Source organism: Phasianus colchicus, chromosome 20 (genome assembly GCF_987193195.1).
Source record: "Phasianus colchicus chromosome 20, bPhaCol1.hap1.1, whole genome shotgun sequence".
NCBI classification, from domain to species: Eukaryota; Metazoa; Chordata; class Aves; order Galliformes; family Phasianidae; genus Phasianus; species Phasianus colchicus.
The window spans coordinates 4,513,353-4,529,458 of record NC_143455.1 but is presented as its reverse complement, the minus strand read 5'-3'; the positions used below and the strand labels follow the sequence as shown (position 1 = coordinate 4,529,458).

General features: G+C 52.9%; 1 protein-coding gene across 3 annotated transcripts in view; it reads left to right on the top strand.

Moving 5' to 3' along the window:
* Positions 1-16,106, top strand: part of MGAT5B (alpha-1,6-mannosylglycoprotein 6-beta-N-acetylglucosaminyltransferase B) — a 48,718-nt gene that overhangs the window by 1,292 nt on the left and 31,320 nt on the right. Inside the window, exons 1-3 of one of the 3 annotated variants that reach the window (XM_090121915.1) lie at positions 6,334-6,401; positions 6,594-6,651; positions 10,348-10,460. In XM_090121915.1, the coding sequence (XP_089978041.1) occupies positions 6,614-6,651; positions 10,348-10,460 (151 nt within the window). In that variant the 5' untranslated portion in view covers positions 6,334-6,401; positions 6,594-6,613. Of the gene's footprint in view, positions 1-6,333; positions 6,402-6,449; positions 6,652-10,347; positions 10,461-16,106 lie in introns of those variants that run through there. The other 2 variants (XM_090121914.1, XM_090121917.1) reach the window with 2 other exon arrangements.

Here is a 16,106-nt window from a genome sequence, read left to right as displayed (position 1 = left end):
CTCTAATTAGAGCTGCTTATTGATGTACTGCTGTTTGCCTAAGCGTGGCTGATGAAGGCAAAAAAGCCCTGAGCTGAAGTGAACCTGGGGATTGCTAGGAGAGGGGATTGGTGACACCATTTTCTAGGACAGGATTGGGGGGCACCTGTCTTCCTTCTACAACACCTGGGAGCCTGACTGGAGTCCTGATAGTCCTGCACAAACTGAGACCTGAGCATGCTGGTTCTCCCAGGGTTTCTCTGCAGTGCCCAATATGGGACCTGGGGCATTTTCCCCAAGCCAGTTGCCCATTTCTTGGGCATCTCTGGCAATATTCATTGGATTGTCCAATGCACAGCAGCAGCGGGGTGTCTGAGAAGAAGTCCTAACTCCATACTTCTTCCTCCACGTGCCACCAACTGTTGCTTTTGTGTAGGTCCCTGCATGTTTGTGTCCAGAGAGTGCTGATGGGTTGATGGTTGGATTAGATAACCTCGGAGGTATTTTCTGACCATTAATGATTCTACGAATTGCACCTCAGTTCAGGAGCAAGAGCTGAGCACTGAGTTGTGGGCGTGGGACTGATCCCTATTGTGTCACTCTTGGGATGGGACTTTGGGGTGCTCATACCTCTGCAAAGCCACCAGAGCAGTGCTGACAGTTCCTTGGTGTGCTGAAGGGTAGGGATGGATGTTGTGCCACGAGGACGCGTGTTGGGACACTGCATCCCACTGACACGTAGAGATGTCCCTCCTGATTTCGCCTTACTTTGGCTCTTGAGGCTTTCCCCAGCCCATGCATGGTGATGGCAGCCATGGGAAGATGGCACCGCTGGGCTTGGAGGGGATGGAGACCCCAGAAAGTGCTGTTGAGAACATGATGGAGCTCCATGGAGCACAGCATCCCCAGCACTGCCTTCTCCCTGGGACAAGGCGGATGGTGATGTGCTTCAGGAGAAGTATTTCCCCTCCCCCTCACCATCAGGTTTTATTAATTCCCCACGCGGTGAAGTCTCTATTAATAATGGTTGCAGGATCTGGCTGGTAAGCTGGGTAATGAGATTCTCTACCTGCTGTTCCTGCGCTGCTGTGATTATGTTCGAAGGGCCAAATTCTATGTGGATTAATTAAAATGAAAACAAAAGTGAAAAAAAAAAGAGGAGTTTGCCTGAATTATTTACCAGTATGGAGGAGACAAAGTAGTAATTGCAAGAGTCTCGTTGCAGGTGTTGGGGCCGAATCGAGGGCTGGCTGCTGCTCCTGTTGGGTGTTCATCAATCCTCGTGGATGCTGTGGGAGCTGCTGCCTCAGCTCCTTCCTGCCCAGCCTTCAGGAGCTGCCCCGTTGGCTTCAAAGGGGTTGGGACCACTTTTCATTGGGACACTGCATTGCCTGTGGGCTCCGTGACACTGTATCTGCTGACCCCATTGCTGATACCTGCAGCAGCTCAATTGGCTTGTCTGGAGGAAAAGAGCAACAGAAAGAAAGAAAAATGAAAGGAAATGGTCCAAAAAATTCCACTTCATCATATGTGCTGTGATCAATATTAATTTATCTCCATATTAAAGTCCTGCCGAAGAGAAACAAGCGGAGCTGCCCACTGGAGTTAATCTTTAAAGCCCATAAAGATTTAGGACAGCGTAATCGCTCCCGGATTTGATACTTTATGGCCGTTCACACTTCCAGTTTTTAACTCTACATCCTGGGCAACAGGAGGAGGACTCAACACGAGGAGCAAAGCAGCACAAAGCCCTTCTGCATGGCATGGCCAAGCAGAGAGCAAAGCAATGGGGCGGATCATTGTGAGCTTCGGTGGTCAGCAGCAAGGCAAAGCCACTCGGAGCTCCCAGTTTCATGTTGCCTGGTGCATTTCTCTCTCTGAGTTTTCTATTCATCTATTCATTTTATTTTATTTTTTTCCCTTGGGTCTCTACTAATAGAAATTGCTTTGTTGTTAAACTCAATTTCACTCTTGACTGGATTGAAATATGCTTATTTCCCTTCTAAAATCATCATCATAAAAGTCTAGAATGATCTCCGCTCGTTGTACGTGAAAAGGGAACATTTTTCTTCATGCAGGTTTCGGTGTCTGAGGGTTTATAGGTTTGTTTTTATCACTGTGTGATGCCAGCCCGTAGCTTGGGGCTTCCAGTGTGATCTGGTTTGGTCAGCAGATGATTTGCTGGGTGATTCTGGATGCCCTTTGGTGGGGATTGAGCTCCCCATTGCTCTGAATGGCCATTTCTCTGCACAGCCTCTGGGGTGCAGGAGGGCTCAGGGCTGTGGGGAAATGCAGCAGGACTGCAGGGTGTGCTGCAGTGAGGGCACCCGGGAGCCCCAGCATGGACTGGGCTCTGTGTCTTCTGCCTCTTGCTTCTACAATGGGAGAGCAGAGAGCCCTGCTTGGAGCCTGGTCCTGCTGGGGCTTCATTAGCAGAGAGAAATCAGGGTGTGGGACGGTTTGTGAGATGGGGAATGGAGATATGTGGCTCCCACCAAGCTCACCCAAAGGGGATGAGCCTTCATCCCCTGGGGATGGGGCTCAGCATCTTCTCCCTCTTTGTGCACCTCCTGCTGGGGTCTGCCCAGAGCTACCATTGCTGTGAGGTGTCCTTGCTGGCTGTCTCAGGGGGGAGTGTGGCTCCAGCAGTGCCTGCAGTGATGTGGGTGAGCATCGAAGCTCCGCTGTGCACCTCCCTCTCTAATTTGTGATTGCTGCTTTTGTTTCCTCTGGGCATCTTCCTTTGCAGCAGAGCAGTCAGGAAGTGGCTGCTGGCGGGGACCTTCCTTTCACCTTTTGTTTTTATTTTTTCCCTTGCTTAAGCCAAAGTCAGCGCTGTTTGTAATTAACACCATAAGAAAAATACACTAATTCCCTTCTCCAAGAGGAATAAGAGAAATTCAGCTTCTCTTCCGCTCTCAAAGCACATAATCCTGTGGGGATCTAAGGAGTGATCCTTTGCTCTGTTTTCCTGAGCTCCGAGTTCATTAGCAGCTAATGGAAGAGAAGGACTGTGCTGATGGACTGGCAAGGGTGGGAGCATTCCAAATTCCCAGTGCAGAGCTGTGCTGAAGTTACCTCATGCTGATGGGAGCTGTGGGATGCTGTGCTTTGTGCTGACCAGGCTGTGTGTCCCCACTCGGGTGCTGGGATGGATGTTCTGTTGGCATTATCCCTTCCTGACTCTCGTTCTTTCAGCAGCTTTGGGACCTGAGCACGCAGTGGGGCTTCAGGCTTCCCAAGAGCTGTGTTTTCCCCATCCTCAGACTTCCCTCAAGACAGAGGCATAGTGCAGTAATTGAGGCTGAGCCAGTGAGGGAGAGGAGTTGTTAGAGACCAATGAGGAGGGCCCTTATCCCCAGCCACATCGCTTGAGGGGGACGGAGGAGTTACTGTGGTAAGTGATCTTATCAGCCAGAGCGTTTGGGCACTGCAGCTCCTGCAATCAAATTATATTCCCTATCTCAAGGGCAAAATTGTGCATGGGGAGAACTTGAGACAAGTGGCTTGTCGCTGTGTATTACTGCTCGGTGGCTCACTGTGATCCTCTTCCAACGCAATCATTCTTTTTCCATGAAGACCCTTTGGCCTGGGGAGAAGAACCGTGGGCAGGGGCTGAGCCCTGGGGCTTGGTGGTGCTGAATCATAGAACCATGGAATGATTGCAGCTGGAAGGGACCCTAAAGGCCATCTGGTGCCACCCCTGCACTGAGCAGGGACACCTGCAGCTCCATCAGTGCTCACAGCCCATTCCTGACCTCGGCTGTCTGCAGGGATGGGGCACCACCGCCTCCATGGGCAACCTATTGGAGGGTGCAGGGCTGGAGCAGAAAGTCTGGCTGCTGAATTGGTCCTCTCTTTTCCCTGCTGCTGCCCAATTCATATGATTCAAAATAATAACAAACATACACGTGTATGTGTACATAGAACTTCAGCATATTGATTTTTGGGGGCCATTTCTCCTCAGCCTCCATAGATGATTCGCTGCATTATTACCCTTCTCAGCTTTTAGATTTATCACTCCAAGCAGACAGCGGGCTGTAGTTAGTTAAGCTTTTGTTTCAGGCAGCAGCAGAGAGAAAGGACAGGCTGCTGCTGTGCTGCTCCTCAGGGATGAGGGTGCCACATTCCCACCATGGGGACACATCCTGCACCAGCAGGGATGGCTCTGGCTGTGACCGTGTCACATCCAAATGGCCCTTGGAGGAGCAAGGTCTGTTGCCTCCGAAGCCACACAGGATATCAAGTGCAAGATTTGCACGCTCCCTAGAGCTGAATAAAGCCCATTCAGCCCATTGTGTTTCCTGGACACTGTTGTAAATGCAGTTTCTCCCTTGCGCCCTGCTGGGTTGTGTGTGTGGGCAATGCCTTTCCTCCTGCCTGAGCAATTCTCCCAGCACAGCCTTGCTCAGTGCCCTGCAGGGTGAGGCACTCCTGCACAAGCAGAGCAGCAGGCTCTGTGCCCTCCCACTGCACCTGCAGGTCGGGGTTCCCTGCTAATCACTGCACTGATGGGGTTTTGCACGTTGTTAATGGGGTTGATACAACATCACCAACATCTCCGTGCTCCCATGCAGGGCAATGGGCAGCTGCCATTTCATGTGCTGGCTGGAGCCAGAATAAAAGCTTGGCACTCAGGGATTGCAGGACCAGACTTCTGCATTTCATTCTGCTTCACCTGCAGTTCCCTGCTCTGCACCTTTGGGGTGGGATGCTGCTTTCTTTGCAGCCACTCCTGGCACACAGGAGGCACTGATTTGGCCGCTCCATTGACTGCTTCATGTTGTGCTTTTATGGGCATTAGGAAAGTTTCCAGTGCCAACATGCTGAGCTGGGCTCTGAGCTGAGGGCCCTGCTGGAGCAGCACTCTCGTGCTGATTGGGAACAATGTGGGTTTGTCAGGTGTTTTCACAGCTCGGATTAGAAGCAAAAGCCTCCTGCTGGAGGATGGTGGGGGTGGAAAAGGAGATGGGGCAGCAGGACCCCCTGGTGTCCTCATTGCTCCACTCCTTCCCTCCTTTCCCTAAGGCCAGGTTAGGAAAACCAGATGCTTCACCAGTCTAAGAGAAGACAAGATGCACCCAACTCAATTATAAATATTTGTGCACCCAACCAGAGGTGCAATATCTATTCCCACGGGATGCCCACAGGAATGGCTTTGGGGTGTCATTGTTTGGGTGCTGCAAAGCTGCCCAGGGCTGACTTTCCCTTGGCAGAGCTGTCTGCTGCCCAGATCCTTTCTTTCTGCAAATATGCATCCCTCTGCCCACCTGCCTCAGCCCAGCATCACCCTGCTCAGCACAAGTGTGGCTCTTTCCCTGTCCACAAAAAAAGTGTGGATGAGCACAAAAAATCCTTTTGTATTTACAACACTCTGCCAAGCAGGCTTGGGTGGCTGTTGTTTTTTTTTTTTTTTCTCTCTCCTCACTTCTCCTCAGCAGAAAAGTGCTGTTTCATGGAGAATTTCCAGCTGTCTTCTGTCTGTGAGCTCGCTGTGCCTGGTGCTGTTGCAGCATTCGCTACCTGGAGCACTGCTGACTTAAATCAACCCCGATGTAGGTCATCAGGTAGGATGAAATCATCACCCCTGATGCAGGAATCAATGCCCTGTGTCCTTGCTGCTGGGGGCTGGAGAGGGGCACCCACAGGCTCTGTGTGCATCCCTTAATCCCGAAGTGCTTTTTGTGCTTGTCACCTTTGTCCCCTCCCCGCTGCATGAGCTGGGAGGACCTTTGCTGAGCTCAGCAGTCATTTCTCCCACCTCAGCTCCCGTGGCCTTTCTTTGTCTGCGCAGGATGCTGCCCTGCCTCGGCTTGGCTGCTTGGGGCTGCACGGGGAGGCTGGGAGCTGCACCGTGGGATATCACTGTGAGCCCCCAGAATGAAAACATCTCGATGGGGCAGCACAGCCCCGGGATGATGCTATCAGAGCACGACCCCAGACAGCCCTCTTCCTCAGGAATGGGGCTCACCTGGCTCCTTGTAAGCCCGAAATCAGCCAGCACCCAGCTCCACCCTGGCTGCGGGGTGATGCTGCTGCCTGCACCTCTGTGCTCCCCACCGCTGGGGCTGCCATCTGCCACCTGGAGGGACGCGCATCCTTCCCCAAAACCGCGCTCCTTCGTGAGCATCCGCACTCCACGACCACCCCCTCCCCTCCCTGCCAGAAGCCACAGTGCCACCTAAATTCAGGCTGAGACGTTGAAAAACAAACAAATGTATATATATATATATATATATATATAAAATACATAAATAAATATCCTTCCCCCCACCTTTTCCCCCGAAACCCATCCGAACAGCCGCTAGATGGCACGCCGCGCCCGCGCACCTTGCGCGGCTCTGGGCGGAGCGGCGCCGGGGCGGAGCGCGGAGCTGCCCGCGGGGCTGCGCGGAACGGAGCGGCCCCGGGATGGGCAGCGGGTAGGGCGGGAGCCTGGGGGGGGGAAGGGGGTGGGTGGGGGGGCGGTGGCGGCGGATGCTCCGCGCCCCGCACCGCGCCATGCGGCCCCGCTGAGCCCCGCTCGCTGCCGCGGCGCCGGGTGGGGGGGGGTGGGGGGTTGCGGTGGCCGCCCCCATCCCCGCTGGCCCCGCAACTTTGAACGATGATCACAGTCAACGCGGATGGCAAGATAATGGTCAGGAGATGTCTCGTCACCTTGAGACCCTTTAGGTAAAGTTGGGGTTTTATTCTCTTCTTTGGTTCTTTTACACCTTGCTTATTCTTCCGGGATAGAAAGCGGGGTTTTTTGTTTGGTTGGTTGGTTTTGGTTTTATTTTTTAAAATTAATTATTATTATTTTGATTCTTTTTATTATTATTATTATTTTATCTTGCATACGGGTTGGCCCCAGATGGAGATATCGGGAGCCCAAGCAAGTTTGCCGGCAGGTCAGCTCTGGCTGCCCGTCACGGCGATACATTCCGGGGGTTCCTCGCAGGGCTGCGTGCGGCTCTGCTCACCTTCCTCAGCGATGTCGGTGCTCGCAGGGGAGTTGCTTCCTCCGGATTACATCCACGGGTGCTGCTGGGGATGTGGAATCCCACACCTGAGCCGGAGGCAGGGCTGGGGCTGCAAGCCACGCCGACCACGACTCGGTTCTCTTATTGCTTTTATTTTAGATTTATTATTATTATTATTATTATTTTATATTTGATGCCTCCGTGCCTTGGCTCTCCCTCTCCATCTCTTGCTCTCCATCTCTATCGCACCGGAGATACGCTTTGTTGCTCCTCGACCTGAGCCACATGGGAGGCACCGGTAATTGCTCGGGCTTTTTCTAAGGGAAAAGGATCGAAAAGACCGTGGGAGGGGAAGCTGTGTGTGTGCGCACAGTGTGGTGCAGGGCGAGCCCGGGATCGGCAGAGCGATCTGACCGCTGCCTTTTTTGTTCGGCCCCCGCAGCAGGTTGTGGGGATGGGGCTGTGCTTGTGTCGTTTGCTTGCGCTCGTATTTGGAGATGTATGGCTCTGCACAGCCTGCCCAGAGCCCTTCTCGGGGCCGGATCCCGCGGCAGCACCGTGGGGAGCCGGTGGGACACAGCCAAGGTCGTGACGGGGGATTGAGGCTCTGAGTCGTCGGGGTCAGAGCGGGGAAAGGGGCAGAGCTTCGGGGCTGTGAGTGTGCAACCATAGGAGGTGGGAAGGACACGTGCAGCCTTTTAGCAGTGGCTGTATTCATTCCTAGGTGAGTCTGAAGTCCCCAGGTTGAAGGGATGGGCTGAGCATCCCTGCCCCCCATACCCGGCGCTGTGGGCATGGCTCCTGGGGCAGGAGCCCTGGTGTGCAGAGCACAGCACCTGCACGGTCCCATCTGCGTGCCCTGGGCTGTCTTGTGCTCTCCAACCAGAGCAGCCCAGTAAGATGTGCTGCCATGATAGTAGCTGGGACAGGTCCTGTAATTCGGCTGCTTGTTTCTGGCTGCTCAGCAGAGACCCATAGTGAGATCCCTGCTTTGTGTGGGCTCCTGGCAGTGGTGCCATCAGCAAACAGTAAGCAGGAAACCTGACCCTTTGCACCAAAACATGTTAATCACACTCCAGACACGCTTAGCAAAGCGATGCGAAAAGCCCCGAGCTGTGAAAGTGCCTGCAGCAAGTGGAAAAGGGGAGAGAACAAGCGAGGATGTGAGCAGGCTGTGGGGCTGCGTAGGGATGGCTCTCACTTTGGTCTTAGAAGCACCGGCTGTTTGCTTGGGGCAGTGCTGGATTTGGGCATGGATTTCACATGGGGTTGGGAGAGGTGGGTGTGCAGAGGGACCTGGCAGCAGAACCCACACAGTTGGAGCACCGTGGTGATGAACTGGAGGTGATGTTGGAGGCAAAGGCGGGATGGATGCTATTTGGCCACTGTGGCATTCAGCAAATGAGTCTTAATTTTGGGGAACAGAAGTCCCAGCCTATCTGATGGCAATCTGGAAGATCTGAGCCCCTGTTGTACCTCCTTCATGGCATTCATTTTCTGGACAAAGGAATTTCTACCTGCTAAGGTAGAAGAATTGAGCTGCGTCTGCTTCTGTCCTAGGAACATTAATTCAGTTAGGATCTGATTCTTCTTCTTGCATCTTTCCTACTCTCTCTGTAATCCAATCAAAATCAAGCAGATTTTGTCTCCTAACGAGATGCTGGAGCACGGATCTCCCAGTCTTTCCCTTCCTCTCTTTCTTCCCAGAATTTAACCACCACTCCTTGCCAGGTTATAATCATGAAGATTAAAATGCACAAACGAGGTCTTGGGTAATGATGACGATAGTATCAACAGGGTGAAAATGGAGGGTGGGATCAGCTGTGAGGATTTAAGCAGCCACCTCCTGGATGATGAATGCTTCTATGAGCCCCCTGGGAAAGGAGCAGTGGGTGGGCTGTGCCCAGGGAGGACCCTCCTCACTCATGGCTGGGATTTGCTCTCCTCCATTGGCTCTTGCAGATGCAATGGGGCTGGGTGTTGGATGGGATAACAGGGACAGGGACTGGGATGTGCTCAGGGTCCCCAAATCTCCTCCACCCTAAGTAGACTGTGGGACTCCCGTTGCTTTTGAGGTTGCTCAGCCACCTCCACAAACACCTCCCTGCCTGAGCTGAGCCAGAAGGTCCCTGGAAACCCATCTACAAGGTCTGATTCAGAGGGGTTGAGGTCGATGGTGGTCCACACAAGCTCACCAGCATCTGCCATGGATGGGCTGTTGGGGATGCAGGTCTGGATGAGCCAAGTGCTTGGTTAAACTGCTTCCATTCCCTCGAGGAAGCTCATCTGGAAACAAGAAGTTCCTGGAGTGTCTACATGGGGATTTTAGGCAGTTCTACCTCTCTTGGAGGGATCAGCTCTTCCTATGCCTGGCCACAGGTCTCCAACGGGTCTGGGAGCACTGCTGGCAGCATTCAGCATCAGAGGCTGCAGGACCACGGCCTCTGCTGCTCATGGCCATGGAGCAGGGACCAGCAATGCTGCATGGGGCAGCAGCTGCTCTACCAGGGCCAGCAGGTGGATGCTGTAAGGCAGGGAGCTGTGTTATCTCCAAAGACAGATGTGCTGCTGGATGGCAGTGCTGGGTTTTGTGCCGCTCCTGCGCCCTGCAGATGATGTTGTTACCTTGAAACAGGAGATGCTGGAACCTGTTCTTGGTGGGCTGCTTCCCTTTGGGACAGAGGTACCAAGAGGCAGAAGTGCCAGTGAGCACTTGGATGGGGCCATCAGCTCCTCATGGCCACGGGATGTGGTTGGTTGAAGACAAACCCCTTCAACAAAAGCTAATTTTATCCCTTGGAGAGGAGGTTGTGCTGCTGCAATGTCTGTTCAGTGGACTCTCTGATGGGTAGAATTTTCCAAAATCCATCAGGAAGAAGCCTGCCATGGTATGGGACCACCTGGCCTGGGCTCTGGGTTTCCTCCTTACTGGCCCTGAGTGCAGCATTTGTTCTCCTTGAACACTCATCCCCAAAGGGACAAGTCCATGCAGTTCCCCAAAGCACAATGGAAATATCAGCAGCCTGGTTATGGGATGAACAAAAAGATGTTGTTTTCTTTTTTATCATTATTATTGGTTTTATTTTATCTTTTTTAACTCCTGTGGGAGAAAGGGAAGGTACAAGGTCTCTCTTTTCCCTGGGCTTTCTCAGAAGGAAAATGAGTATTGTTTGCTGAGTGGTTCCTGCATTCTTGCAGCTTGCTCTGGCTGAGCTTTCCCACTCAGACCCTGCAAGCAGGTCACAGTGACTTCAGAAAGTGTTTTGGGGTGAAACACACCATTTTGCTGCCAGGGGTTGGGCAGAAGCATCTCAGGGCTCCTCCCACTCAATAAGGCCATGGTTGGAGGCAAGAGGCAGTTCTGCACTCTGCACCCCTCCTTACAGCTTTGCTTTCCTCCCTGCAGGATATTTGTGCTGGGCATTGGATTTTTCACTCTGTGCTTCTTAATGACTTCGCTGGGAGGGCAGTTCTCAGCCAAGCGCCTGGGGGATTCGCCCTTCACCATCCGAACTGAAGGTAAGCACCTCTCCATGGCCTTGCAGCCCACCTGTGGTCCAGCCAAGCTGGGGATGCAAATACATAATATATCCACCCCAGGGGATATATTGCTGCACAGCTGAGCATGCTGTCAGCATCAGCCAAGGTTTCCAGAAACCTGCCCAAGTCCCCGGGTCCACCCCAAAGGACTCTATGAAATTGGGGTAAAATGACAGCAAAAAGCCAATGTCCCATTTCTGGATGCCATGGTGGGACAATTTTTCCCATCCTTATTTTAGTCGTCTATTTAACCCAAATCTGAGTCCACTGCCTCCTGCCCTTGGTGTCTTTGCATTCACCAGCACAGTCCTGGGGCTGGATTTCATTTCTTCTCCTCATTTCTTGAGCCCCTCTGGTTTGTAGCACTGGCTAAGGCAGGCACTGCTGTGTTAGTAAGCTCAGAAATTCAGAGTAAATCCATTTTTTAGTCCATTGGATGGATTTTCAGAATGACTTATTGCTTCTGGATGAATTGCTGCAGATTTGGCTGCTGCTGTGTCTCTTGTTTGGGAAGATTTGGTCTGCTTGTTGTCTAACACCTGGGACAGGAGGGTTCATCCTATGTGGGGAGCAAGAAACCCCAAAAGGAAAGCAGGACCCAGACCTCAGGCTGTGTACAGGACTGACTTCGGGTGGGAGCTGTGTGATGTCCCCAGCCTGTCTGCGAGGTGGTGGCTCCTGGGAATGGAGATGGAAACAGATCACCCACCTCCAGAAGTTGGGAGGGATGCTTCACGTTGGCCAACCTCACCAATGTCACTGGGGAAAATGGGGATTGAAGCCCAGTGAGGTGGGAAAGCTCCATGTAAAGCACATGCTGGTGCCTGGGTTGGAGTTCCAGCTGTGCTCTGCTTGGGGCAGACCTCGATCCCCCCCATGTCCCACAGAGGAACACAGAGCTGTGCCAGGGGAGCACTGAGCACCTGTAGGATGGGGTGAGGGGAACACGGATGGGTTTGCTGCTTCTTAAGGCTGCGACATCTCAGTAGATCAATTTGAATAACAAAAACGGGCATTTAATTAACATGTGTTATGGATCCCAAGGAAACCCAAGAAATATCACTGGTTGTTATCATTGCTGTTAAATGCACGGTGCTGGTCTGAAGACAAGCTCAAAGGAGCAGGTTAATTTGGCCGGGCTGATTAGCTGCTAATGTCAGTAACTGTGGAAAGAGGGCCAGCATTTATGTGGAGCTGTATGGGCTCAAGACTGCTGGGTGCAGAGGCATCGTTGGGTGTGTGCTCAGATGTGGGTGTTGTGGGACAGGCTCTGAGCATGCAAGGTCCTCTGTGTGCTGCCTGAGCAAGGGGCTCATTGATGCATTGGGTTTAATGGCTCCCTTTGAGCACCGTTCATTATTAACTAATTAATTTTTCAGTGCAAGCTGGCAGCATCCTTTCCCATCTGCTCTGGGTGTGAGCTGCCTCACTAATGCAGCAGGTGCAGTTCGGGGCCAGCGAGGCTCTGCTCGTGGGGTTCTCCCTGCAGACTTCCTTGCCTTAGAGCTCTGCTGTCCTCACTTCCATGCATCCCACCAGGTGCACGTGGGGCTGCCAGCACTGTGGTTCTGGGGTGCCCAGCACCTCCAAGTAATTCACATGGGAGAACTCCTGTTGGCTGTGGATAAGAGGTGACCATTCATTGCAGTGCTGGTTTCAAAGCCACATTGGGGTTGTTCTTGCTTTTCCTGACCCTCGGGTGCTGCAATCCCAAATCTGCTCTTGGCCTGATGTGCATTTACCCAAACTGTGCTCTGAGGAGAGCTTATGGAAATGCCACAGCCTTGCCCAGAGCTTTCTCAGCATCTGAGCCGCGCGGGCAGCCAATCAAAACCAAAATGAAGATGGATGGAAGGCAGGAGCATGAAAAGGAGAAACGGATAATGTCACAGCCTGGAAGTTAATCCCGTTTTTAATTTTACTTTTATATGTGAATCTCCTCCTAGGAGACTCTCTCCAGCCCAATCTCTGTGTGTGTGCCAGAAATTGTTGCTCAGATGGGTTCTCTGCTCGGTGATTTGATGCAGCGGATGCTTTGCGTCCTAAAGATAAATAAAAACCTCGAGGAATGCGTGGTATTTTATCCTAATCCTGCTGCCAAATAAACACAGACAGAGGTTCCTTTGTTTTGATATGGTCACCGGGAGAATTTGTTCTACAAGCAAAGATCTGGATTGGCAAAAGGCATCATCTCCCGTGTGGGAGGTGTGCTGGGAGCAGACCTACACTTGAGAGGTTCAGCTGTCTGTGCCTTCACCACACCTCCTCTTTCACATTTAAAATATTTTTTTTCCCTCCCAAACACGATTTGTTTTAGCTGGGTCGGGCTGGTTTGGGGCAGGGCAATGATATTGGAAAGGCTCTGAAATCTTTAATGGGGAGCAGGAAACAGAGAGCGTCCCTGCGAGGCTGCTGCCCTATCCCAGGATGGAGAGAGACGTTTGGGGGTCTGGTCTCTTTGGGGCTGCATGGTAGGGACCCAGCTGGGATGCTTAGCAGCCCATAGGCAGGGTCAGTGGGGTTGTGATGCACACAGGTGCATGGCAGTGCTACTGTCCTGGGCTGCCAGGTGGCTCTGGTTCGTTGCACTGGGGTAAAGGGCTCAGGAGAAGTCCTGCAGCCGACACAAATTGTGCTGGAAGTGGCACTGACCATCACCTGGCAGAAATCCTGCCCTGCTTTCCCCAGAGCAATTCTTGCTGTGTTGTGCTGTGCCTCTCCTGTGGCTGTTCCTTGCTCCGATTCCTGGAGTCTCACCTGCTTAAAGCAATTTCTTCCATCGATGAGCACAGGAGTGGAGAGAGGGATTGTCTGGGGCTGCAAAGCACAGCTGAGTCCTTGGCTGTTTGTGGTTTCTCTCTCTTGGGAGGAGGGATTCTCATGGAGGGGGCAGAGGAGGGGGAGCTGAGCTGCAAACGGTAATGCTGAAGGTTGTTCAGGGTTTTGTAGGGCATCTTTGCTGTTCCAGAGTCACAGCACCATGAAACGCCAGGATCTCATGTTAGTTCAGTGCCTTCAATGGCTCCCTGAGGAGCAGAGCAAAGAGGCCAAACAGAAATGTGAGAGCTGACATGATCCCCTCAGAGGGGCCCTTTGCTCTCACTCCCGCTTCTGCTGGCTTTCCGTCTGCTGTGGTTCATCCCAGCTGGGTTTGTGTGGCCAGATAGCGTCGTTTGTTCTCATGGCAGATGCAGAAAGGTCAAGCTCAGCATCACTAATGATCAGAGAGAGCTGGAGTACCTGTGTGTGCTGCCCTGCAGTTGGCTGTGCTCACAGGGAGGAGGAGGAGGAGGAGGAGGAGGGGAAGGTCTGTGTGTGGCCCTGACCCTCTGCACATGGTTATGGTGGGGGAGGACAGCCATGAGGAGAAGGCTTGGCTTTGTTGAGGGGTAGAAAAACACAGATGTGTCTGTCCTGGCATCCTACAGTCTGTTGTGATATCCCTCTGTCTTAGGAAGGGTAACTTCTGCTCTCACCCTTTCAGGCAGAAATGCAGTTCATTTGGCAGGAGCTTGGCTTGGCATCAGCAAAATACCGCAAAGCTACTTTGCCAGACCATTGTATGCAACCTGTCCAGGTCTCTGGCTGGGGAGCGCCCTGGGAGTAAGTGCCTGGGCTGCTCCTCTGGGCATGTGATGCATGGCTGCATGGTTCAGGGGGCTCATGGCTCCCTTTGCCCTCAAGGAGCCATGTAAGTTATGCGTCTGTCTCACTGCCTTAATGCATGCTGAAGACAGCAGGAGTTGCAAAGCCTCGTGTAACCCCATAGCAATGACAGGGCACACCGCAGAGCACGGGATGGAGCTGGGCAGCTTCAGCTGTGCAAACCTGGCTGTAATTACTGCCAGCTCCATTCTGAGCGAGCCGCGATTCTCCGCAGGGCTGCTTTTGTTGTGTTGGATGTTGTCGATGCCGTTTGCTGAGCGGTGCCGTGGCTGTAAGCACCTTGTCAGGATGTGCTGCTGGAGCGCCCGCGTCTCGCCCAGGCAGCGCCGGGTGACGGGGACAGCACCGCTGTCACAGCACCGTGACCTGCATTCAGATATTCCTTATGCAGAGCTCCCTCGAAAGGCAGCAGGAGACTTTCCCAGCTGACATCCCCCAGAGCAGCGTGGCTGTGGCTGCCCAACTCCCTATGGTGGGTGCTGTTGGCACCAAGGCTTCTATATGGCATGTGTCCCCAGTGGGTCCTGCATGTCCCTTCAGCTTAGTTTTTCTGCCTGGGCTTTGTGTCCCCTCAGCCCCGCTCCCTGCCTCTCCCAACAGATGCTCAGATGCTCTGGGGGCTCTTTGAAGCAGCTGCATGAGGCAGCGGGAATCACTTACGCTGCTCTTGCTGCTGAGTACGGAGAGGCTTCATTAGTTATTGGTTAAAGTGGTGCTGGCGGGTGTGGGTGCTGCTGGCTGTGCTGCTGCAAGCACCAGAAGTGGTGTTGGGTTAAAAGCATGTCCTCTGCATGCAGTGTCCCTATGGGCACTGCCCTGTGGCAGCAAAGGGACTCGGTGCTGTTCTCCCGTGGCCAAAACCCGCTGGGTGCTTTGGCCTTGGAGCAGTCCCCATCCATTCCATGAGTGCATGCACTGCGCAGGTCCCCACATTGCTTCTGCAAAGGGATTTTAAAGTGGAGCTGTAAAACTTTACGGCTCTGACTAAATTGCTCTTCCAAGCAGGGAAATCTGTGCCGTGGAAATAGGGAAATGAGGACATCCAGCTGCTTGGGATGAGGTGGGAGCAATGGCTTGAGTGGAGCACCGCAGCTCCCCCTGCCCCATCCCAGCAGTGTCAGGGTGCAGCTTCCTGCTGGCCCCCAGCACTCCGTTATCTCCATCACCAGTGGCTCCCAGGGAATGATTAAATCAATTAATTGATTTTCCTTCGCTTGCAAGAAACTCAAACGGCATTTCCATCAAACCCTGATGAGTAAACAGCCCTCCATGTCCAGGAGGAATGTTAATGGCTCTCTGGGCTTTTATTACCCCTTTCACACTTAAATCAAAATTCATCCTGCACCTGGGAGCAGTGGGTACTTGAGGAAATAAAGCACAGTGGGAAGCAGAGCAGCCTCTGAAAGTGATTTTTCCCCACTGGGGTCCCAGCTGCAAAGCCAGGGTCCAGCTTTGCTCTCCACATCCTCATTTTCCCTGTGGTGTGTCACGTGGGGCAGCGCTTCTGGAGTGTCCCTGTTGCCCCCAGGTCTCCGTCGCTTGGGATGTATGTGTGGGGAAAAGATAATAAAAGTGGGGTGTGTTGGGGAAGCTCTGAGCTCTTTTGCAGCAGTGTTTCCTGTCTATGAATGTTTGTGCTGCTCAGCTTCCTGCACTTTCTTATTTCTACCGAAATATGGAGCATAGAGGTGCACATAGCACTGGGCTGCAGTGACACATTTCTGTGCAGTGATGTTGGGGGACAGAGGTGAGCAGGTGGCAGTGCCCAGCCCTGCCAGAGTGTGGCATTCCCTGTGTCATGCAGTTAGTGCTGATTGTACCACAGCAGGCAAAGGGATGGATGAATCCAAGGGGGTAAATTGTGTGCTGCCCAGCTAATATCATCTCCTTCATCAGCCCTCCCCTGCTGACTTAAGACTGCTTAATTTACTGATTATGGGGCAGCCAGTTCCCTGCTGA